Source organism: Phalacrocorax carbo, chromosome 8, assembly GCF_963921805.1.
Source record: "Phalacrocorax carbo chromosome 8, bPhaCar2.1, whole genome shotgun sequence".
NCBI lineage: Eukaryota > Metazoa > Chordata > Aves > Suliformes > Phalacrocoracidae > Phalacrocorax > Phalacrocorax carbo.
This window is the reverse complement of record NC_087520.1, coordinates 6725632-6749731: the sequence shown is the minus strand read 5'-3', so window position 1 is coordinate 6749731 and position 24100 is coordinate 6725632. Positions and strand designations below refer to the sequence as shown.

The following is a 24100-nucleotide window of genomic DNA, read 5'->3' as shown; positions in this document are numbered from 1 at the left end:
GTTTCAGGTCTAAAGACCAGTGTGTTGCCCGTGAAAGTGTATCAACAAGTCCAGTGTTTCTTGTAGGTTGAAATAATGTCTCAAGTTATAAAACATGAGAGCTGCTGTGGGTAAAATGGTGTCTTGTAAGCTAGCCAGGAAACTGTTTGGATACTTGATATTTGGAAAAAAGCTAATACTGTTTTCAGCATGTTGGCTTCCAAATATTTACTCTTACTCATGGCAAGCTTTAAAAAAATGTGATTACTGGAGATGATGCATATTTTATCTTGGAGTATTTGAGATGCTGGTTTTTAGCTGCATGTACTCAGTCCCTGGTATACTGGAATCTCTGTCACTGATTTGGGCTGTAGGCACTATCTCAAAATTAATATTGGATTTGAAGTGTTCAAACTATGTGACAGACTAAAAGTAATTATCTAGAACTGAAGTACCACCTTAGCACCACCCCGTAACGAAGAAGAAAGTTGCTCCACAACTTTTGTTTTGATTGCATTACAGTCATGTAAGGGGTCTCCTTAGCAATCTGCACTTTGCAGAGCTTCCTATAAATAACTTCCTGTCTGCTTGATATAAGAACTTGAAGTGTAACTGAGATGAAGACTAGTCCTTTGGTGTTAGCCTCAGGACAGGGAGGGTTTGGGGTCCAGCACATTCCCCTCAGTGAGAATTTTTCCAAGTGGCATACACATTCATGAACCTACGCTACTGTGATGAGCCTGTTCAAACCAATGTCGTGTAAAGCAGCCTGACACACATTCAAGGCACTTTCTGGTCTTTTTTCTGCCTTTCAACCGTATCACTGCTTGCATGCTTTTTAGGTGGTGAATGACTGTGTTGTTTGCTAATTAGATATTCCAGTGAACTGCATCACTTCAGTATTTTCTGTCCCTAAAGGTCAGGAGGAGCTGACCCTGTGTATTTGATAGCTGTTCTGCTGCTGATTCAGTTAAATACATGTTACATAGAGTTGATACAAAGCTAAAATGAAGGTGATCCACTAAGTTGGTCTTATTTCCCCATGAAGTCTCGGGCTGTGTAGTATTCCTCTATTCTTTTAAAAATGCATTCTTCACAAGACAATTTTGCAGCTGTATCATGATGACCAGGTTTGTGGCTCTACGTTTTCTTTCCATAGACAGGTGATAACAGAACTTGTGTCATTTTATATCACTGTAACATAATTTTTATGCTGCTGCATACCAAACCTTAGGAATATTCTGTCTTTCTGGTGAAGCAGAAGGGAAAGCAGCAACTGCTGATAATGCACACCCTGTGAACTGCACGCTTTCCTACTTTGATATCTGCATGAATTCCAATTACCAGCTTAGGCAATGTCTGTGCTTAAAATAAAAAAAATATTAGATAGGTTTATGTGTGTTGCCCACCTGCAGAGAGCATGATTCCCTATGAAAAGAGCTCAGTAAGCAGTTCTCACCTATGGGTTTAATATTTTATCCAGGTTATTTTATGCCTGAACACACATTTGAAAATTTTAATCTGACGGAAATTTGTTCATACTCAACATATTACTTAGCAGAATATAAATTCCTTCTGGTAGCTAGATAACAACTGCTGCTCTTGAATCAGTCTATCAGCACCATGCCAAATGAACAGTTTCAATTGCTAACATCAGAATTTGCTTTTCCTTGTGTGAAAGTTCACTAAGTCTCTGCTCCTTTGACTTCAAGTTGGGTTTTAAAGTAGGTATTGACCTTAAGGAATTGGTGAACTTTTTAAAAAAAAATATATATTTCTGTTAATGTTATTTGCAACATTACTTTCTCTGTGTTTCTCCTCGTATATATTACTGTGTGCATGTAAAATAAACTAATTTTACACATTCTTGTAAATGTCCTTTATCAACCAAAGTGAAGGACAGCTTTCCCAGCATAGATTATGTTAGACTATGATATCACTGGCAGGAAGGCAGCTTTTATGGGTGGTTTCGCTTGCTACTTCTGTTAAAGCAGAACAAATATTGTCTAATGTAAAAAAAAGAGCCTATGTGGTAGAGAAAATATGTAGTATCCGTCTCCTTTATAATCAATTATGGGAATAGAAAGGAAATGCAAGTAAAACTGCATTTTAATTCTTTTTTTGTTTGTGTGTGGTGCAGACAATCCTGTCAAGTACAAAAAAAGTTAAATTTTATATTTAACATCTCCATTAAAATCTAGACTTTTATTTGAATTTATAGAAAAGAATATAAGCTGAAGAAGCCTCTAAAGTTAAACTTTCTACTAAAAAATTATGGAACAAATATAAACAAATATAAAAGAGGGTGTCAAAATGAAGCTGCTGGATTCCAATAACTACATCAACATCAGTGCTGAAGAAATTTTCTGAACGAATGTAATACCTTTTTCAGACGATTTACCTGATACAGCTAAATCTTTTAGTCTTTAGAACAAGCTGCAGACATCTTATCAGGGCCAATCTTCATTGCACTTCTAAAGAAAAGGTGCATTTTTTTTCTGCAAGAAGGTGTTTCTGTTCCGTGATGCGCAGAGATGACGTTCCCCTGCTCTAGTACTGTGGGAGAGCTGTACAACACTGGCTCCCGAAAAGTTTCCTTTCAAGGGGAGGATTTGTGATGGCCCTCTATTCGCTTAAAAAGCACACTAGCACAGGAAGCGAGGTCTGTGCTTGCTTTGAACTGGGATAAAACTGAATGTATTTTATGTGGATTATTTTAGGTCACTGGGTCAGAGACAGGAGGGGCAGGAAGTAATTTGGAGTTGTTGGCATGTAATGGCTATTTCATGTTCTTGCCCTAATTCGGAGTGGGTAGAGTAGACTGCAGAGATCGGGCAGTTGAAATGTGCCATTTTGCTCCGTTGTGGCACTCTCGCTGCGTGCAGCACATCTCTTCCGCTGCTGCTTGCCATTTTCTCACAAATGTCTCCCTTTGTAACTGTCAGCTGAACTGATGTGTGAAAGCTATGGCAGGGTGCATGGCGGATGATTTTGCACAAACGTGTGCTGACAAATATTTCCGCTCTGTACCAAATCCACTGCACAACTTTCCCTGGATTACTGCGACCTACTTTTAATCCACATCTCAAAACTAATTTTATTGTATATTGCAATATTGTTATTAATTTACCCTGGAATACTAGTGAAAAAGGAGACGGGTCATAAAGCTGAAGCTTTAAAAAAGGCAAAACAATAGTCTAACCATAGTTAACATATCTTTGATCATTTTATATTGTGTATTGTTTATAATTGCTAATTGAAAATATGGGGAACAAGTGTCAACAGCATTTTAGTTAATCCTGTTTCCCACTGCATTTCTTGGAAGTGTATCCGTCAGGGAAACCTGTCATACAGTAGATGGAGGTATCTGATACTTAACAAGATGAGGAGGAGAATGTGTTTGAAGCACAGATTCTGGACCGTAAGGGAGGAGTTATCTCTTAATGATAAGCCACGGAAACCCCTTTACAAAGCTAACATAGCCTCAGTTCCTTGCAGAACTTCTTAGCAGTGTTTCTATGTGGTATATGCCTCGTCCACAACTGAAATAACATAAGTTAGGCTCGCTTTTCCTCAGCCAGCTGAAAGGATAATTAGTTCTGTGACTGTGAAAAGGCCCATGGGACTGTTAGTGCCTGTAAGTAATTACATTCTTTTTCTTATCCAAAGTCTGAGCTCCAGTAGCAGAGTAATTCCCAAAATCTATGGATTTGGTGGAATCAAACTTGATATTAATTTATGAATATGCTGTTTACGAAGCTCTAAAAATATTTTGTAGTATCCTTGGGTAAGGCTATCTTGCCATTTCGCTTTTGTGTTTTGCTGAATTTGTTTGGATTGACTGTCCAGGTTGATGAATCTGTATGGAAGTTGTCTGTAGATAGTAGAAAATCCATGAGCATCACAAGCTACCCTTACGAGAAATCCCTGGGTTTTTTAGCTCCAACTTCCATTAGTGGGAATACAAACTGCTATCCAGAAACAGCAAAATGGGAGCCACCTACTAGCACCTGGTCACATTACAGGATGCAAGATTAGAGACTTATAGTTATCAAAATCCAAGAGTGTCTTAAATTGATGAATGGACCAGTAAGGTCATGTTACATTATTATTGATTAATCAGGAATTAACTGTAACACTGTCACACTGTAATCAGTGATTGGGTGTTAAGCCAGATCTGAGGTAATGGGTTTTGGACGTTGTTCAGAAGTATACGTGAAGAAAGCTTGTTTTCAAAAAAGCAGAAATATATTTTGAAGATAGACTTACGTATTTCGGAAGTACGTGAAACAGACATGAGGAACCTTTCCTCAGTAGTGTATCATGTGCTAGAATTGCACCATTTCCCTAGTCAAAACTTAATGTGACCCTTCTGCTTTTTATTAATTTACATTTGTCCAAAGTTTGAATATAAAATTTGGCCTACATTGTTAGCATGCTAATACCTTAACAGTAAAAGTATTCATTAAATAGGACTGCAAAAGCAGTTTACTCACCATAACACATAGTTAAATGATTTCTAAAATTAAGTGAATTAAATTTAAAAAATCTGTGCAGATTGTGGAAAGGGGATGATAAAATGATAAAATCCTTTGTACCAAGTTTTTTTTATTCTTCCGGCATTATTTTAAGTGGAATGTCCGTTTCCTTTTAAAAAAAAATTGTAAAGCAAGTAGATGCAAAGAAGCATTGCTTAAAAGAGAAAAACATTGTGTGAAATGTCTGTAAAATCATTGCAACGTCTGTCTGCTTTTCTCTTACCTAGGCTCAGTTTTCCCTAGCGTAAGGAACCCAAAAGGTCATGTGCATTTAAAAATATACATAAATATAATTTCCAGAAGATAAAAGTCCCAAAAAGGCAGTATGCAGTGTAAGTGGAATGGTCCCGGCAGTCAAAAGTAAGGGGAGAAAAAAACCAAACAAACCCCTCCGGCAGAGGTCTGGTTCCAGAGGTGTATAAATTCTCCCTCCTGGTGTTCCCCCCTTCTCAGCCCAGCCATGAATCTGTCCCCCTCATGCTCATCAGGAGTGTTGAAGCAGCTTATTTTTGCTTTCAAAAATCAAGATGGGGCAGAGACTCAGGAACTTGTGGGAGGCTTATAGAAGAGGAGGGTGCATCTTGCAGCTTAATAACAGGATCTTAATTCTTCTAACAGTGCTTAGTGTCATATGACTTACGATAGAAGATAAAAAGGTACTCTCTGGGTGAGGTTGATGGAGAGAAAATGATCTGCAGTGAAACCAAAGTCTATTGGCTCTCTGCTACACACTAATACTGGATTGTGTCTTTGAGAGACTATAAGTGCCAGTTTTCCTGAGGGGGGCACGCTGGGTGTAGCAGAGACAGCTGGACCTTGCCAAGCTCGAGGAAATGCAGGGGCATAGCTCCCCCGTCTCACATGTATCAGGTGGTTTGGACTTGTGAATGAAGCAGGAGGATTTAGGTGTGACTACCTGTTTTGATCTTATGCAGGTTTCTCCTTAAGAAGCATTTCCGTGAGCGTCAGAATAGAGCAATTGGGTTATGAAAGAATGTGTCAGTAGTTGTAATCTAAATAGGGCCCAATAGTTTCCTCAACAGACTTTGCTACTTAGCTTTCTTTTTAGGAGCTCTTAGTCATAGTAGTTTAATGCTCTCACCATATTTTACATCAGCTTTATATACTGAAGCATCGTTTCTTGTTTAATGAAGGCGGGCAGGCATTGGAAAGACAATTCCTTCTTAGAAGATTATTTATCACCTATGAACTTGTTGCACTAGCCCGTAGCGCATTAAGAATCAGATTAGGCTTTAATATTTGTTTTGAAGTTAATTGTGTCACACCCATCTTTAGAAAGCTACTTTTGCTGTTTCTGGTTTTCTAATCATATGCCTTAATCATAAGCCTATTTTTCTTAAAGGAGCAAAACTCTGAACATCCATCACATGTCTATTAGTCGTACAGCAATGTGTAGTACATTTCAAAATACTGAAGTGCATGTAGGCATATTTAAAGGGCGTAGTGCAGTGCTCTTTCTTAGCCTGGGACAGTAAAATCTGTTGAAGCCCTTCTTTGCTGCAGTCAAAGAGGAGTTTTGAGTGTTCTTCAGGCATAACTTGACTGTCTGTCAGTTATATTTCATACAAGCCTGGTCCTCACTGAACCTGAATATCTGCTTCCTTGTTCTCTTTAAGCAGACAGTCAGAATTCAAGTTTTAGCCTCAGAAGAGATTTTTTTTTCTTCCCCAGATTGTTTTGCGTAGGTTTGTATAGCAGAGACACTTGTGGTTTCTGCAAATATCTGCTCAATGCTTTGGGATAGCTAGTTGTTAAATGCAACCAGTAAAACCGATGCATCCTGTGAAAGCATAACTTTTAGGTAACAGTTTCGTATACTTGTCCTGTAAAATTTTCTCACAGTAGTGTTATAACATCTGTTCTAGTGTCTGACACTACATAGAATAGGCATCCTAAAGTAAATGTTTACCTACAGGCAAGAATTCAACATTTCCAATGTTATAAAGTCAACAGGAAGAAAAATATTTTAAAATGTTATTCAGTCTCATTTTAAAATTTATGTATATTCTTGGCATTTAATTCTTGCCTTGCTTAGAACTAGATAACTTGACAAATATTATGGTTTTTTCTGTTTTCAGAAGTATTTGATTTGGGACATCTCAAACAATGCATTTCACTCTTGAGATTGCACTCGTGTGTTGACAGCTTGGATGTGCTCTTGTTTACTTTCTGATTAGATCAAAATAAAATTATGTGCAGCTAGACCTGTTTTTAATCACTCTGAAGATATGCCGAGGCTCTTCCTCGTGGTGTTTGCTTTTCCAAAAGCCTGTTTTAGAATATAAGAGTTATTCTTCATGACAAGTTTGTTTTGTATCAAACTAAAATTTTAAGGTGTCTGAATATTTTGTGTATTTTTCCCCAATGTTGTTAACTACTACAGAATTGATATTTAAAAGCTGTGCTCTCCAAGCACACCTTTTCTAGCAGTGCAGCTTTGCATGCAGCTCAGTGTGCCTTTTCCCTTTCCCTCACCTCACCTTGTGGGTTCCATGGCTTATATCCTCTGTGGCTAAATCCCTTACCTTCTAGGGGTAATTCTTGCTTCTGCCTCGGCTCCCTTGCAGCTCAGATATCTTGTGGTGTTTTCACAGAACTCGCGATTGATCTCTGAAAACTTCATACATAACCATAGCACTTCATTTGTGCTTTCCTGTTTTCTTTGTTGACATTTTGTGGGCCCCCAAAGTCTGTTGGAGTGGTTTCACTGTTACTTAATGTTATTCCAAGAAATCTCTTGCTCCAGGACTGATCTGACACCCAGGACTGATCCTGTTCCTGGGTACTGAATAGCGTGTGTTGCTGCATTTTTATTTCTGGTATGACGTGTTCAGAGATGCTTAGCATACAGTACTGGGATTTTAACAGAAGAATAGGGAAGTCTGGTTTGTGAAGATGGGCAGCTTTATTTCCAAATACATTATCAGTATGATGGTTCAATTGTTGCAGTCAAATAGGTGGTGGCATTTCAATGTCTGAAACATGCCCTGAATCCAGCCTACAAGTGACTGTCTTTACTTTTATTAGGAAGGTGAGGATTTTGCTTGCTCTTTTCAAGGAAGTACTCTGAAATTTCCACCAGCAGAATTATTCAGATAAATGTGTGTTAAGTTTGGGCTTTTCAGAATGAAGTCATGAAGGGATTCAGTTACCATTAAATATTGTCTGCTATTCAAAGAGAGAACAATACTCTTTTGCAAGTGTGAGATGCGTGCAGCCCGTCTGCTTCATGCTGTGTCTGCAGCATCAGCAGGCACTATCCAAGACTTAGGAGGTTACAAAGACTTTAGTTGAAAGTATCAGCCATTAGAAAAGTGCCGATCTTTGTTATGAGCGTCTGACTTAATTCTCAGTTCTCTGCAAATCTTGTTACATCAAATCAAAATAGTTCAGTGCCTCTTACAGGTGGTCCAACACTTGCTGCGCTTGAGATGGGATCTCAGGTTTTGCCTTCCCCATCTGCGAGAAGATGGTTGAAGCATTGCAGTAGTAGCAGCAGTTTGGGGCCAGGTTGCTCAGGTAACCAGGAAGAATTGTCTCACCCGTCCTCCCTGAGTATTGACCAAACAGCTGCTTGGGTTGTTTGCAAGCTGGGGTGGGGGGAATAAAAAAATCACCTCTTTGGCAGTTGCATTTTGCCAGGCTGCCATTCCTTGCATTCTCCAAGGGATGGTAGATGGATGGAAGGTGCTGGCGTTCTGCTCTTTGAACCATGCCTGTCTTTAGCTTGGTGTCCTGGCATAGTTGTCCATATTTTGAGCTTCAGACAAACATTTGGTAGTCAAGAATCAACAAAACAAACACAAAAGGAAATAATTTTTTGCTTGTGATGAGACTGGTAATTTTTCTTTGAGATGACTTTCTATTGACTTTCTAAATGTACTCTTTTAGAATTGCTAGGAGATATGGATAGATCAGTGAGAGAGCAAAGCAGTTTCCTTAGGAGCTCTGCAGGAAGCTGCTGGATCTTGCTGTTTTTCCCATCTTCTTGCTTTTAGTGTCTTCTCAGCTTTTAAGTCCTTCTCTCTTCTCTCCTAATGTAACACTACAGAGATTTAATGATTAATTGCAACTTCATCCCTTTTCATACATAGAGTTGTATAACCATCCTAATTAAACATGCACATGGTGAAATTGCAAGCTAGAAAGAGCTGTCTGGGCTTGGATGATAGCAATTAAATTATTTATATTTACAGGCGTCAATATTTATCTTATGCCTACCGTCTGTCCTAGCTTGTCATCTATGGTTGAGTGTGTAGTTCATTGGCTTTAGTTAGCATTCCAGCTTCTTTTCTCTGGATGCTGTGTTCTTGGCTGAGGAGAGCGTTGCTTTTTGTAAGATTATGTAGTAAGGCTATATTCTAACTTTTACAAACACTGTTAGTCTTTCTGTGTTCACCTGAGGATTTTTTTTCCTGCTTAAGTTTCAGAAATGCAAGGTTTCAAGGTGCTTAAAATAAATGAGTTGGTGTCTCTCCTGCCCCCAATTGTTCTCAAACAGGGAGCTCTTGCTAAAATTATTTAGGGTGATGCCCCTGACAAAAATACGGATGAATCAAGTCCCAGTTTCCACTGAGCTTCAGTATGTTAAACAGGCACAATTTATTCTTCTTTTCTGCAGTTCTCCTTGGCTCTCGCAGGGTCAGAAGCAGCAGTAGCACTTCGGCTGTTCCCAGTTGAGTCATTTGGAATGCAAATCACTTTGCAGTGATGCCAGAGGTTCCCTTTGTGCTGGGCTTTATATAAAACACATGACAGATTGTCAGCTTTGTCACATTCCCTGGGCAGCAGGGAATAGGTTGAGGCTTCAGCTTTTGATTCAGACAGAACTGGACTAGTGTCAGAAGATCTTAGTCAGCTTTGCTTTGCAGATAACTGTAAGTCATGTCAGAATGCTACACTGAGCGCTTCTGACTGATACTTTGATACTAACTCCTCTGTGCAAATGAATAGCTGCTGGGGAAGCTTAGCAGAACACGTGCTCTGGGGAATACAGTCCCCCTGCACCCTTCCCCGCCTTTCTTCGCTATCTGAACTAGATATGAAGAACAAGTGACACTTAGGGAAAATTTCAAGCAGTATAAATTATCTGCTCCTGATTGATCTTGCACCATCTGAGCTGCAGGGTTGTGGGGTTGCAGGAGCATATGCTGCATCTACATATAGAACTTGCCGGAAAGGTGGCTCTTGTCCTGTAATTAAGTGCTGCAAGTCTGGGCAGGGACTCTTCCCAGCTGGACAAATAAGGATCCAAGTAGACTTCCTCTGAAAATAGAGCAAGTGGTAGGTTTTCACTCTGTTTCTGAGCTTTGCTGCCTATTAAATATCTTGGTTAGTTTGCATGAAACCAAACTCAGTACGTCTCAAACTGAAGTGTCTCTGGAGAGCTGGACTAAAGTGGACCTTGTGTGAATCTGAGCTATACTAGTGATTAAGTAAGTTGTATCCATAAATTGTGTTGGGTTTTCATTACTGTTCAAACCTTTTGAGTTACTGTGGCACTTGTTTCAAAAATACTCATTCAGCAGGAAACACTGAACATTCTTTTCCTCCTTAGGCCCATGTTACTAGGACAAGGCATGAACGTCTTTTTACCATTTCAATTTTAAATAAAGAAAAGTTGACATTTCTTGTGGAAAACAGTTTTGGGACTTTGTAATATTTTTAAAATTATTTTGCAAATCTTAATTTCTTAGATTATCGGCTTTGATTCTTCTGAGTAGTTCTGTTAGCACAATCTACAATACCAATGTTAGGGGACTTGTTCTGGAAACTGAGGATAGTGACTGTAAAAGTTACTGTTTGGCAAGGTGAATGGAAAGAGTAATGAGAACTTTTAAGACTGTTACACAACTCTATTAAAACCCCCAGTTTGGAAAATTATGTAGCTGTCTGGGTCTGTCACCCTGACTTACTGTGCTCTAGGTTTCAAAGGTGCTGCTCTTTTAGGCCTTCCACATAATTTTGTGGATACAGTAGCTTCTTAAAAATCAGACTTTGGATTAAAAGACTTTTATAAACACAAGGAATGTGTTCATAGGACCTCATGTTGTCCCTTCACTTTCACGCTAGGGTCTCTGTAACTTAAATCCACTCTAAATCCAGAATCTTGGTGCTCAAGTCACTTACATTATACAGTTTCTCTCTGAGGGAACGTGAATTAGAACAAGCAGATGGAGCAAACAGATGAGCAGACTTTGCAAGCATTTTGAAAACAGGTCTTGAAAAGGGTTTTAGTGTAGGAAGCAAATAGATCTGGATGAATAAGAATGGCACTCTTAAGGCTTTTTTTCTTTCTGGCTTTGGCTTTCCTATAAAGTTTGCTTTCTTTGAACTTAGATCAAAATTGGCCAGAGTTAAAGATCCTCTTTTTTTTTATGGGGCCTCTGCTTTTAAAATGTAGGTGTTCTCTCTGGTCTGCAGATGATTTCATTCTTTTTCAGCAGTCTTGTGGTTTAATTCTCCTATTACCCCTGTGCCAAGAATTTTACCTTTTGGGACAGGAGGTAGTCTAGAGGCAGGACACTATGAGAACCAGATGGGCTACACATTCAAAATGGAGCTGACAAAGCTGACAGCCTCTTTGCGATCTTATCAAGTGTGTCTTTGTATGAGTGATAAAATCAGCACTCAAACTTCTGCCAAGTTTTCTGTTTTATTTTGGTTTTGTTTTTTAATTTCTCTTCTACTTTGCAGCCAGACTTACTTGCTTTACTTTCAATTCTCTCTGAAGGTAGAAGGTAGTAGGTAGAAGTTTGGCTTTGTTTGCTTCTGTGCTAGAATTGTGACTTACCAGGTCCCTGACAACCTTGGTGGCATATGAAAACCTCATAACCATGCAGGGGAACTTGCATAATTCCCCAGAGCAACTTTTAAACAGCACCCTGTATGCTAAGACCAGCAATATCATTGAACTCATCTTCTAAATGTTTTTGTCCGTTACCTATTTAGGTATTCACAATTTCAAATCTGGAATAAAAGTACTTTTTAAAACAAATTCAGACTGCACACAGCAATTCTAATGTGGGAAGCACTGTGTAACTACTGGTAGAGATCTGTTGCGATGTGTGGAGCTGCAGAGAGTTTGAATGTTAGTGCCTTAATTTGAAAACCTGGGTTTGAAGGACAAGCCATAAGTTGAGTGCCCAGTAGCATGTTCCTTGTGCCGTGGATGGCTTACATTAAATTCTCTAAGTTGTCAAATGGCTTTGCATTTGGAAAATCTTGTGAGCAGCATGCCATGTTAATTTTAAATGTAAATTAAATATTTCTCTCCTTTTTATAGGAACTGGAGACATTGTTGCTGTCATGATTACAGAATCAAAGGTTAAGGAGATCCTGAATTATTTGGAAAAGAATATCTCGGTCCTGATGGCAATAGCAGTGGGGTCCCGTGTTCCTCCAAAAAACTTCAGTCGGGGCTCTCTAGTCTTTGTGTCAATATCATTCATTGTTTTGATGATAATTTCTTCAGCATGGTTAATATTTTACTTCATCCAGAAGATCAGGTATACAAGTGCACGTGACAGGAATCAGGTAAGGGGACTCCTTTTTTCTGTAAATTCTGGAGGTGATATTTCTGTATACAGGACAAATAATTTCTAAGGAATGTCCATCAAACTAGTGTTCAGAACCTCTTTGTTCCAAGGCAGAGCATGTTCCTGGACAAGGATTTTTATGTAGCAAGGACTTTTCATCCTGAGTAGCACCAGTACAAGACAGTACATGACAGAAAAGAATAGAATTGAAGAAAAATATTTGGATTTTAATAAGTCCAAGAGGAAGATAGAATCTATGTTGGCTGAATAATACATACAGTGTGTACGTTGGGAATGGGGTAGAAGGTTAAATTGTGAGTGAACTTGCATAGTGATGGGGTACGCAGAGCTAATGTTATGAATACTATCCATGTTATTAAGTAGTAAGTACTACTTAGTAAGTACTAAAGTAAGCTTTAGTAATAGTTAAGGTAGTTCAGAAGTTTTATAAAGGTATTTCCAAACCATAATCTGTCATGAATGTTAGAGTAAGAAAACTAAGAAACAAGGCTGCTTAGTGATCTGCATGAACTTTCAGCCTCATTCAAGATCACGCTTGGTACGGACTGCGTAATTCTCCTGGTCACGTATGTTAAGTAAAATTGTGTCCAATATGCCTTTTTTACGTTCTTTTTCAACTCTGATTTAAGAACTGGATTAAGTATGGCCAAACTCAGAGATCTTGACTAAATCAAATCATCAACTCAAATATGGATTAAACTTTAGAAGTAAATGTTTTACTAGTGTGGACTGAATGACCTACTGCCTCCATAGTGTGCCTTGGCTTTTACTGAGAAGGGTCGGTAAACCTCAGGAAATCTGCTGTGCTCTCTTTCCTTTGTGTATCTCTGTCAAGGCTAACTTACAAAGCTGCACACCTCTAGTCATGGTGCCCCTTTTCAGTCCTCACAATTACCCCCTGAATTAGAGCTAATACACAGGAGCTCACAGTGAAGCCGTGCTTTGGATCTTTAATGATGTTTTGTCAAACCTAAAACAAATGCAAACTTCTAAAGCCTCAGCTGTGGCAAAGGATTTCCGTTTTAGTTTCTATAAATAGTGTCTGATGCTGCAGGTCCCATAGGCATCCTGTAGATTTTCCTAAGGATGTCATTCTTAAATGATGACACTGTAACCGGTACTTAGTGCAGTCCCTTGGGATAGTGAAAGTTTAAATATAACTGTTACTCAATGAATGGCTATGGAATATTAAATTGTGCCTACTGCGTCCCCTACATGGTTCTAGGCTTCTTCCAAATGTCCATGTTTCAGAACAGTGGCTCCATGGGGAAGGGGCTCTTACGACCTCTTGTCTTTCTTTAGATTTTTACAAAGGTCAGGAGAAACTTGATGAAAATTTTATGTGGTTTAAAAAGCTAAGCTTATTAAACTTTAATAGGAAGGTGGCGACAGCTACAGCTTATTTTTAAAGAGCTTTGCGAGCTTTCACAAGAGAAGGCTGTACTGTCAGCGATGAAATAACTTGGTTTTAGGCTGTGGTCTTGTTTTTAAGTTATATTGAGGCACACTTTAAAAAAAAAATCAAAAACATGCTGTGTTTTGTAGATAGTGCAAGTAGATACTGGTATTTCACATCATTACTCTTGCGTACTTCCGCCAGAGGTATGAAACTGTTTTGTGTGTGGTGGTGCCCTTTTCCATCAAGACGGCTCTGGGTTTTAAAACCAAGCATATGCTGTATGCCTATGCCCATACCTATCAAAATAGCAAATCCTGAGCATTTCCAATGTTAGCATAAAAAAGTATTTGTTAATATTAAAAGATGGAAGAGATGGATCTTTTAAATGGAAGAGATGAAAGTTAGTTTCGCAAATTTATTTATAAGAGAACTTGTGTATATTTTGGAAGAGTTTTGCTGAAATATTATGCTTCTAATAGAAAAATAATTGTTCTTTAAGTTTATTTGTAGCGCATATACAGTCATAGGCAGTACCACTAAATGTAAATACTACTCACAATTACTTAGTTGGTAGTGTTGAGCATTTAACTTAAATGCCTTTTCAGCCTTGTTCCTCTCTTAGTAATCACACTTCTGATTATGCAATGATTACCTACTCCAGCAGTGTGACAGGGTGTTTTGTCATTAAGTACTCAGGCCAATATGCTTGTTCCAGGACATGTAATTTAGATTTGCTTAAACTGACCAATTTCTCACATGTTGAAGCTAGGATGAGATTTCTGACCTCAGGAAGCATAGAGTTTCCCCATCTCAGCTCTGTTTCTGGTGCTGCATTTACTACGTGGATACACTTCAGTAGTTGGGACTGAGTATCTGATTTTTTCAAATCCATACTGTAAAAAATGTAAAATAAAGAGATGTTCTGTGAGAACCACAAAAAATGTATTTATGTAGTTCTAGAATAATGGTGGTACAGCTAGTGATTTGGTATAGACCTTCTGAAGGAGGGGTAGACCTTATGAAAGATTTGATTTTCAACTGTGGGAACAAAACACTGCACCTTTGTTTCAAGCAGCATTGGAGAGTTTGATAGGTGCAGTTTATGTTCTTAGAAACAGCCTGTCTCTTTCAAAAGCAGAGTGCTTAGCACAAGATGGAGATAAAGGATGAAATCCATGAACTTCCCTTGTTCTAGCCAATGTAAAATCAACCTGATGTCTCGGGTTCCTGAAATAACCTGAGCTTGAGCCCTGTTCCGCTCGGTGCCCTGTCTCTGGGATCCCATGGACCAGCTGGCAAACAGCCGTTCTTCTTTGGCTGGGACGGGGGCATCGCAGTAGGAATCGGCACTTGAACTGCAGAAATGGCTCCTTCCATCCGGCAGTGGTGATCACAAAAACAGCATAAAAAATAGCTTGGCCTCTGCATTCAGAGTGAGGTTCATCTTCAAACCAGTATTCATTTCAGCTTTATTTAAGTCTGGTTTGGCTTATTTAGATTTCATGACCCATAACTTTTTCCTTTGTGAGATCCTGATGGTTTCAGGCAATAGCAAGACAAGAAACTAGGCTACACTTTATGTCTCAGAATAAGACCAGTCTGCTCAGGCAGGGGAAAAAAGTAGTAATAATTCAAACTTGAGAACAAGGGGTATACTACAGCACACTGAATAAAAAGCAATATGAACAGAATATAACGGAAATAATCAGGAGGGCATGTTGTTTCAGCTTTTATCTTGTGGGCTGGATTTGATTAGTTTTGTCACACCAGTGTTGGATCGCTTTTGTGGACTTTTATATGGTCCGCAAGGTTTATGCCCATGCTTATTTAGTGCATTTCTAGGCTCAGTTGTTGGATTTTTTTTTTTCTTCCTGACAAATCTCTAACCGTGGGCTTTGCTGTGTACGCTTTTGTCTTATGTGTTGGCCTACTGCCATAGTGTGTATTGCAATGTTGAGCTCAAATAAGTCATTATAAAGGACAGTAATGAAGCTTGATTATCAGGGTTAATTTGTGTTCTTTTCTTTGTCACTTTATTAGCGTCGTCTTGGAGATGCTGCCAAGAAAGCCATTGGTAAATTGACAACCAGGACAGTAAAGAAGGGTGATAAGGTATAATAATAAGATTTCAACATGGTAAACTTGAGCATAGTGTTTAACTTTTGCCAGGGGGACAATTTCAGTTTTTCCTTTCCGCTTCTGATTTATGACCTTGCCTTCCTTGTTGGAGGCTCACCTTGTCCTGTGGCACAGTATTTTGTGTAACTTTTGATATCAATGTATGCTGTAAGTCTGTACATTTCAAAGAAGTTTTTCTTGCTTAAATACCACTTGCGCTCACTCCATCTGGCAACTGTGAGAGTGGTGGTGTGCGCTAGCTGGCTGGGGGGCGGGGGCTGCTGGTAGGAGTACATAGGGCTAGCGTTGTTTATGGGGAATTCTGTACGCTTGGAATCATTCCATATGTAAGTTGTGTAAAGCAAAAATAAATTTAAAAGATGGGTAATAAAGGACAATCTCTTCTGTAAAATATGAACATCCAGTAATCTGAGGGGGAGTACAAGCATGCATTTCATTAAGGATAGTGAATGTTACTGCAAGAATGGTGTGTTGTCCTAAACTTTTTCCACTTTTATGACCAGTACTGCTTTTGTCTTTGATTCCGAAAGGAAAAAATAGTCACTTAATCTTGCTTAACTTTTGCTTAATTTGCAAAAGGCAAGGGAATTCTGGCTATGACTTGGTTTGTTTTGTTTGTTTGGGTTTTTTTAAGAGAAGATTATTTCCTTGGGCCTTTTTAGTGTTATTCCTTTTTATCTGTCTTATTAACACTATCAGCAACGGAAGATTGGGAAGTGATGGAAAAAACTGCTTCGAGAGAGAAGGCAGAAAAAATGTCTTTCTGTTTTTTCTCCCTCCCTGTGTAGTTTTACTTTAAGACAGCCTACAACACCAAATCTTTTCTGTGGGTATGAGAGTACATATAGATAACGGGAACTTCTCCATGTTAAAAGAAAAGATGCTGTTGTCTTGACAGCATAAATTCAACACTGGCAAGTGACGTTTAGGTTGCAGTACAGACAGCATGAGATGTACACGGAGGTGAACAGAGGGTAGGAGAAAACCTGTCCTTCATCGGAGCAGCTCATCGGGATTCTCTGCATGCAGCACTGACCGGTGCTGGCCGGGGTGTGGCTATTGTCTTGCTGTGGTTCCTGTCTCGGTGTCTTGCTAGTAGCTTGCTGGCATCACAAATAATGAACTTGAACTAAGAGAAGACACAGCCTGTTTTGTGTCACAGGCCCAAACATTTTAAATATATATTGCTGATGCCATATCTACATCCAAATGAAGTCAGCCCTTTTTCATTAGACACTTTAAATTCTCATATTAAAAAAAAATAAATTAAAATCTTAACCTCTGGAAAACAGAATAAGAGAGGACCCAGTCAGTCAGTGATCCTCATCTTCATGTCTGGATAGGAATGGTGATAATCCTGCAAGTAAGCCGCAGACAAAAATATGGGACTACTCTGAAATAAATAAAAATTGCTATTTCTGGCTATAAAAGGGAATTCCAGGATTCTTATCCTGCAAAAAAAAATACAGTGAATAAAATAGAAGTTGTAGCTCCAAGCTGAAGTAAAGCCTCTAGAAAAATCACCACTATATTTTATAGTGATTCAACCAAGTATTAGAATCATATTAGGCCTTAGCCTATGTTTCAAATGATCATTTACTAGTTCCAAATGAGGGGAGACTTTTGTATGTATGAGGTACTTCTCTTTCTCAAGTCACATTGGAATGTAATAACCCAGTCATTGGTTTTGCATCTTCTTAGTAACAGCCACTTGGCACAATGCAGTTCATGTGCTAGTCACAACTACGTTTATATTTTGTCATAGCCTCAACTCTTGACTTGACTTTTCATTCTATTCATTTTAGGAAACAGACCCAGACTTTGATCATTGTGCTGTCTGCATTGAGAGTTACAAGCAGAATGATGTTGTTCGCATTTTACCATGCAAGTAAGCTAGTAAAGTTGCTTTGTTTGGAAACTATTCTTTCTTTGTGCTCCTTTGCCTCATTTCATGTAATGTGTGTGTTGTAATTTACAGACACATTTGCTAGATGTTTCCAGTCCTAATAACAGTCACTTTATTTTAGACTATGATACCAGAAGGTGTGAAGGTGGGTGCTGGCACTGTTAGGACAGTGGAGATTAAACAAAAGATTATGATCTTGAAGGTGGGCGGTGAGGATATATCAGCAGTGGAGCTATTAAGATTGTAAGGGGAGGTGCAGATTTAAGGACTGGGCGGTGGGTGGACAAAATAACCTGAAGTATAACAAATCAGGTACAGCTGCAGCATCCTGCACAGTAGATGTGCAACATTGGCTGCTGGTTTCTGAAACAGTGTAGGAAACAGAAATGCAGTCTTTCCAACCTTCATACCTCCTCTGACATAGTCAGCCACTGTACTATGATCTGTCTTTGGTCTCTCCGGTGCAGCGTGTTCTTGGCTTGTGCCTGAAGATTTGTATTTGCTGGATATTCTGCACTGGTGCTTAAAATGTAACAACGTCCTCCTCCTTGTATGCCATTCTCGTGACACTTACAGGTTTTCAGTTTTTTTCTGTTCCACTTCCATTCTTGAGTTGGTTTGGGGTATTTGCTCTTTGAGAGATGCTTTTAAGTGCTTTTCCACCTGGTGATTGCTTTTGATGAATCAGTACATTTTGGTAGCCTTAAGCATTACCAAGGACATCTTCCCCTTGTATTCCAAAATGCAAAGCTTTCTTGTTGTCTCCAGACAAAAAATACATGTAAGTTATGTTATATATACGCAGCTAAGATCCAGTAATTTGGCCGTGCCTGGTATATAAATAGTGTTCTGCATGATACTCTAGAAGCAACAAAGTGATGGTGTTGGAGTCGAGCTTCAGGCATGCAGCAGCACATAAGAGCTCATTATCGGTCTTCTAAATCCTCCTGCAGGCTGCTCGGAATAGCTGGGATGTTTTTCTTCTAATGCATTATGAACTTCTACCATCGTAAAAGGAAAACAGTATTATTTTGTATCTTACTGATCAAAATATGTGTGCATTCTACTTCTGAAGCCAGAAATTTAATTCCGTTTACTGAATTAACTCTGTGTTCCTTACCTCTTGGACTGTGGGAAACAGTGAACTGTTTGAGATTATCAGTGGTGTTGTTTAGTTAATATACTGTACAAATGTTTGTTTAGAAACTCCCATTAAAATACTGGGGAATAGAAGAGTTTTGTCTCAGATCTGTAAAGATTTGGGAGTTTTTCGTCATGCGGATATGTGTGTGCATTTCTTTTATAAATTTCAGTCATTTTTACTGAAAGTTTTTGTCGTCTTGCCCATAAAAATGTACTCCCAAGTATTAAGTAAAGATTCCAGAGATTTCTGTCCTATATTGTAGTCTCAAGAAAAGCTTCCATATGTGAACCAAGCACTAGTTGATTTGTTACACAGAAGACTGTTTGGAAATCAGAGGAGGAATGCCTGGAAACTGCACACCAGTTTTGGACTACTAAACTGGATTTTTTTAAAAGTTGCCTCTTAAGAAAGCTTCACTTGTGTAGTTCAGGGTAGTACTGTGAGGCTCAAGGATGTGCAGTGGAGGTTCACAAGTCCCACTCCTCTCTGCCTTTCTCTTTGATACTGAATGGAGCTCAGAGGGGGTCCTTGCCAACAGCAAGAGAATTAGTCTTCATCTGGTAGGAAAGCATTTTCTCCCACGAAGGACAACACAAAATTGGGACTAAAAGTCAACTTCCTTAGTTAAATAACTGCCACTATCCAAACAATGGATATGTTGCTAGTTTCAGCGGATGTGATCAGACCATTTAACCAAGATGTTCATTGATTACTTGGTTTTTAATTAAAAAGAAAAAAGTTTGAAGTCCATTTCCTTCAAACACCTTTGGTGAGCCACAGTCCCACAGACAGGAGGCTCCCTGCTCTCAGGGATGGTTACAGCTGCTTCAGGGAGCTGGATGAAGGTGCACCTGGCTGCCATCTCAGCACAGCCTCCCCCATGCAGTCTCCCTGTAAAGGAGATATCAAGGCTTTTGTGTAGATCACAGATTTCTTTTCTGTTTTTCACAAGAGTATAAGGTCAGTGAAGGCTCAGATTACATTCCTGCTGAAGGCTGTATGACAAATTTTACGTTCACTTTCTATTCCTCTTTTATAAAATCTCACTCTTCATCTGCTGCAGTTCAGCTTTGAGGTGAGTGAAAAACCATCTTGGCTAGACGGAAACATTGAGATGAATGCTTTCCACAAGACATTTTTATATTTGTAGATGAAGGACCGACTGGTACCTGCAGAGATGAGCCTGGTAAATTTCACATTGCTTGTAAGACTTTGCAGCCTTCAGCATCTGAGATGCCTTTCCCCAAATCTTGTTTTGGGGGTTTAATCCTTTTCTACTTCCTGATACTTCAACCTCTCATTTTAGTGCTACATGCAATGGTAGTTACAAAAAAAACCCAAAAAAACCCACAAAAACAAACCACACAGCACAAACACACACAAAAAAAACCACCTACAAGAGAGTTTCTAAGCCAGATGAGAAAATAAATTGCAAGAAAACCATGGAGAAAATTGTTCAAGCAAGAGGAAGCAAGTGAAAGGCTAGAAGTTTTTCTTACTGTGCCTGTAAGGAAGCTATAATCATTAGACGGTAGGAATCACTGACATATTACATCCTTGCTGCTTTCATCAATCTATAAGTAACATTTCCCTTTGGTACTGCAGTTGTTCTCTACAGTTAAATATGGTCTGTCACTCTGCCTCAGCAGAAGGGAGTCTGGTTTGGGCAGACACACAGCACCTAAAAGTCTGTAGTGAAACACTGTATTTGTGATGTAAAGTTTTGTAGCAGGTGGGGAAATTGTGGCCAATTTAAAAATAAACTAAAGTGAAAATTATTGCAAACAATGCAGTTGAATTTCTGTCATTCATTTTGTGCTTCAGAGAGAAATATGTTCAGAACCACCAGCCAATGGACATAACTATAGCTTTTAGTGTGCAGAGGGATAAGGCAGCCCTCTGTCCTAGACTTGCAAGCCTGAGGAACGTCTCTGTCTTTTGTGAATATCATTATGTAAGTTAAATAAGTAGCGTAAGCAAATCTCCGAAGGATTCTAGTAAAAGACAAACCTCATGGACAATTTTCTTTATTCAGATAGTTTTACTTTACCATCACACTGCTGCATCTAGGAGATGAAGGGGCACTGGGTGAAAAGTGATCAGGAGGGGGTAGTGTGAAGGACTAGTGAGAGATAAGGGAGGGGGTGTGCAATGTGACAGGTTAGAGAAATGCACAGTGTGACATTGGAAAGGGCAGAAAGATGGCCTGCAAAGGAAGGAATTTACAAGGTAGGAAGAGGATTAAAGTAGCGGATATGTTAAAATGCTTTTGAGTCAAATTCTTTTATTTCCTGTACTGAGCAAGAAAGGGGAAAGGGACAAAAGCAATTGAGCCAGATTTCCATCAGTTGATTGCAGTGCTGCTGCAAATAACCTTTTTTTATTAAAGAGCAAATTAACACAATATCTCAATGCCATCCTTTCCACTTACTGCAGTGCTTCTGCACCACCCCCGTTTTCTCTGCTACCTGCTTGCAAGGGCAGTCTCTTTTTTTCCCACAGCACTACGACATCATCTGTGGAAAGCACTGAGGCTGCTCTCCCCTGGCTTTGCCTGCTGGGGTTGGAGAGGTGGTACCTTCCTCCCCACTGCAGCAGGCCAGACCTCTCATCGGCTGTGTTAGCTGTAATGGGCTGCCTGCAGCAGGGCAGGAAGGACCTGTGTGCTGCTTGCCTGCCCGGCTGGGAGGTTTGTACCCCAGGGCAAGGGCAGCAGCTGCCTCCAGCAGTAGCCGAAGATGCTACTTTGCAAGCAGCATGTCGATCAGGTCCCTTTGGTGGGATGCTGCACTGAGACCAGGGAAGTGTGTTGAGCTCTTGGGAGATAGCACTTGTAAACTTGTTCAAACGCTTCTGTGTGATGTGAATTCAGAGGCATTACACCACCGAAAGAGATTCACAGAGAAAAAGTGAGTTAGGAAACACTGCAAAGAAGCCGTGTTGTACAACAGTCAGTGTTACGGTGTTTATTACAAGCTGGAGGGCAACTGGCTTGGGTATGCTGACAGAGTGGAAAAATACCTGCAGGTCACCTGTTCGGAGTTATGCCCGCATGGGAGACTCCTTCAGTGCTACCAGCCTGGCTGCTGGCCGTGCTTCCTCCAGCCCCGAGGCTGGAGAAGCAGCAAAAGCTGTGTCACGCTTGACTCCCTGATGTGTGGCTCCTTGGGAACCTCGTCAGCCACTGTGACCTAGAGCAACTTGCTAGGAACTCTTCAGATTGATGGCCTTGGAAAAGAAGTGACAAATATAAAGATGGAGAAGGCTTATGACAGCAGAAAGTGTAAGGGCTTACTTTGTCAGAATGAGTTTTTAAAATAATTCACATGCTTCCTATCTTCAGTGCTGTATAACTGCTTTTTAACCCTTGCAAGCAGAGAAATGCAGACAGAGCCTGAGCCACGATGATGGTATCAGCAAGCTTTTTAAGGAGTAGATAAACTGCGTAAGTAGTAGGAGAGCCATGCTGATCTAAATCAATAAGTAACCTTTGGGGAACTGCACTTTTTTTGAAACACACTAATAAATGTACTTGAAGGTTTAGGAACTAAAAGCAAAGAATTAAGAGGTCACAAAAATAGTTGAGCTGTTTTGGTGCATTTGAACTGTATCAAACTGCTAATGACTCTTTGAAATAACTCATAATATTTAGCAGATGCATGTTGGCATCCATATCAGTTGCCTGCTTCACTTGATCTGAGTGCTTCTACAGCACTGATTAGCTGATAACGATATATTAAAGCTGTTCTCATACTTCTGTGGAGTCTTGATGTCTGCTGTTTCCCAAAATATTAGATTTTCAGGTTTGTCCTACTCTGAAAAAAAAGGACTTCAGCATCTTAAAAGGAAACATAAGCAACTAAAAGCCATAATTTGCCTAACAAAGAAAAATAGCATCTCTAGGTTTCAGAAGATTTCAAACCATTTTCTGTCACCCAGGATTTCTAAACATGGATTCCTCTAATTTTGTGTGTAACAAAGGGAATGCGTTAAGATCTAATAACAGAAGTAAGGTTGTATTTTTTGCAATTATTTGAGCAGTAAGCAATATGCATGTATCCTGTTTTTCATGGTTGCTGTATTGCTAAAAGACTCAGTCAAGCAAAGTGACTTGCTGAGATTCTGTAAGTTTCTATTTCTGCAATATCTGGGATATACTTAATTTCTTTTGCTCCCTCTCCATCTCTGTTTACTAGGTTATAATCTGTAAATCAATGCATTTTAGTTAGTACAGGTAGGATGCATAGCTGTAGCTGACTGGAACCTAATTATATTGATATACTTTAGTCCCTTCATCAGTCTTAGTAGCCATAGACAAAGCAACTATATGCTGTCTTTTTCCATGTTTGTTAACAAATTCTTGGCCTTTTTCTCTGGCCGCTTTCCAGACGTTTAAAAGGGATTATCTAGTAACATGCCTCATTTGGTCTCTGGTTTTAAAATCCCAAGGGGTAGGGAACAAAGAAGTCCCAAAACTTATGATGAGCCTACTGAGGTGCAGAGCAGCAAGTATAACCTGAGGACGGAGAGTATCACAACTCTGTGCTGCCTGGGGGCCATGCATGACTTCTTACAGACAGCTGATGCCTCAAATAGACCGCAGGAACTCCTTGTTCTGTTCCTCACCCACTGGTCTCAGAGCACAGGTCTTTGCTGGCTAAGCAGCCCTTGTAATTGCTGATCTTTGTTGTGATCACCAGTCTGTCGTGTTCGGGTGTGCCCGCTCTTACTGGCTTTTTGCTCTGCAGGCAGTATGACTGGAAATGAAAGATCTGGGTTCGTATCGTAGGTAGTTATTCAGACTAGGTTATTATGAGTATTTGCTAAAGCTGTATTGTGTCGGAAGTCTAGCAATACCCACTTCTGCCATGAGTATGCTCAGAAAGTTCTTTGCCTTTTGAAAAGCCAAGAGGAGATTTCCTTTAGTTCCTTTAATTTAAGTGTGTTGTTTTGATCTCTGCATAGTCCTTCCTTGTTTTATTGGTTTCTGTCAATCCCAGTACTGTTCCCATTATATTCATGTATGTGACTGGGATTTTGTATGCAATATAGGTGGCAATTCAGACTATTCTCTACGGCAGAGTTCCCTGCTGTGCAAGTAGAAGCCCCATTTGCCTTTTCATCTGTGAAAGAGTCTTCTTTTTTTTATGACCACATATGTTGATGGCCATGCTTTCTGTTCTGATATTTAGAAATACTGATTGTAGGAAAAGCCTTCTTTTTACTTATGTGATAATTATAAAAGGCTTTTCAAAATAAAATATAAGCCTGTTTGGGTTGGTTGCACTGACTTTTGAATAAAATTGGCTGCTGGTGGATCTGTGCTCTTCCTCTCAATTTATGACCAGGTTCTACACAGAAATTGAGACAAGACCTTACACAAGGTTTATGGTGGGGACTTGGTTACCCTAATTA

General features: G+C 39.5%; 1 protein-coding gene across 3 annotated transcripts in view; it reads left to right on the top strand.

The window, feature by feature from the left end:
- RNF130 (ring finger protein 130) overlaps window positions 1-24100 on the top strand; it is a 51131-nt gene that overhangs the window by 12063 nt on the left and 14968 nt on the right. For all 3 annotated transcript variants that reach the window (XM_064458459.1, XM_064458460.1, XM_009512154.2), the window contains exons 3-5: window positions 11824-12074; window positions 15537-15608; window positions 17441-17523. In XM_064458459.1, the coding sequence (XP_064314529.1) occupies window positions 11824-12074; window positions 15537-15608; window positions 17441-17523 (406 nt within the window). The remainder of the gene's footprint in view (window positions 1-11823; window positions 12075-15536; window positions 15609-17440; window positions 17524-24100) is intronic.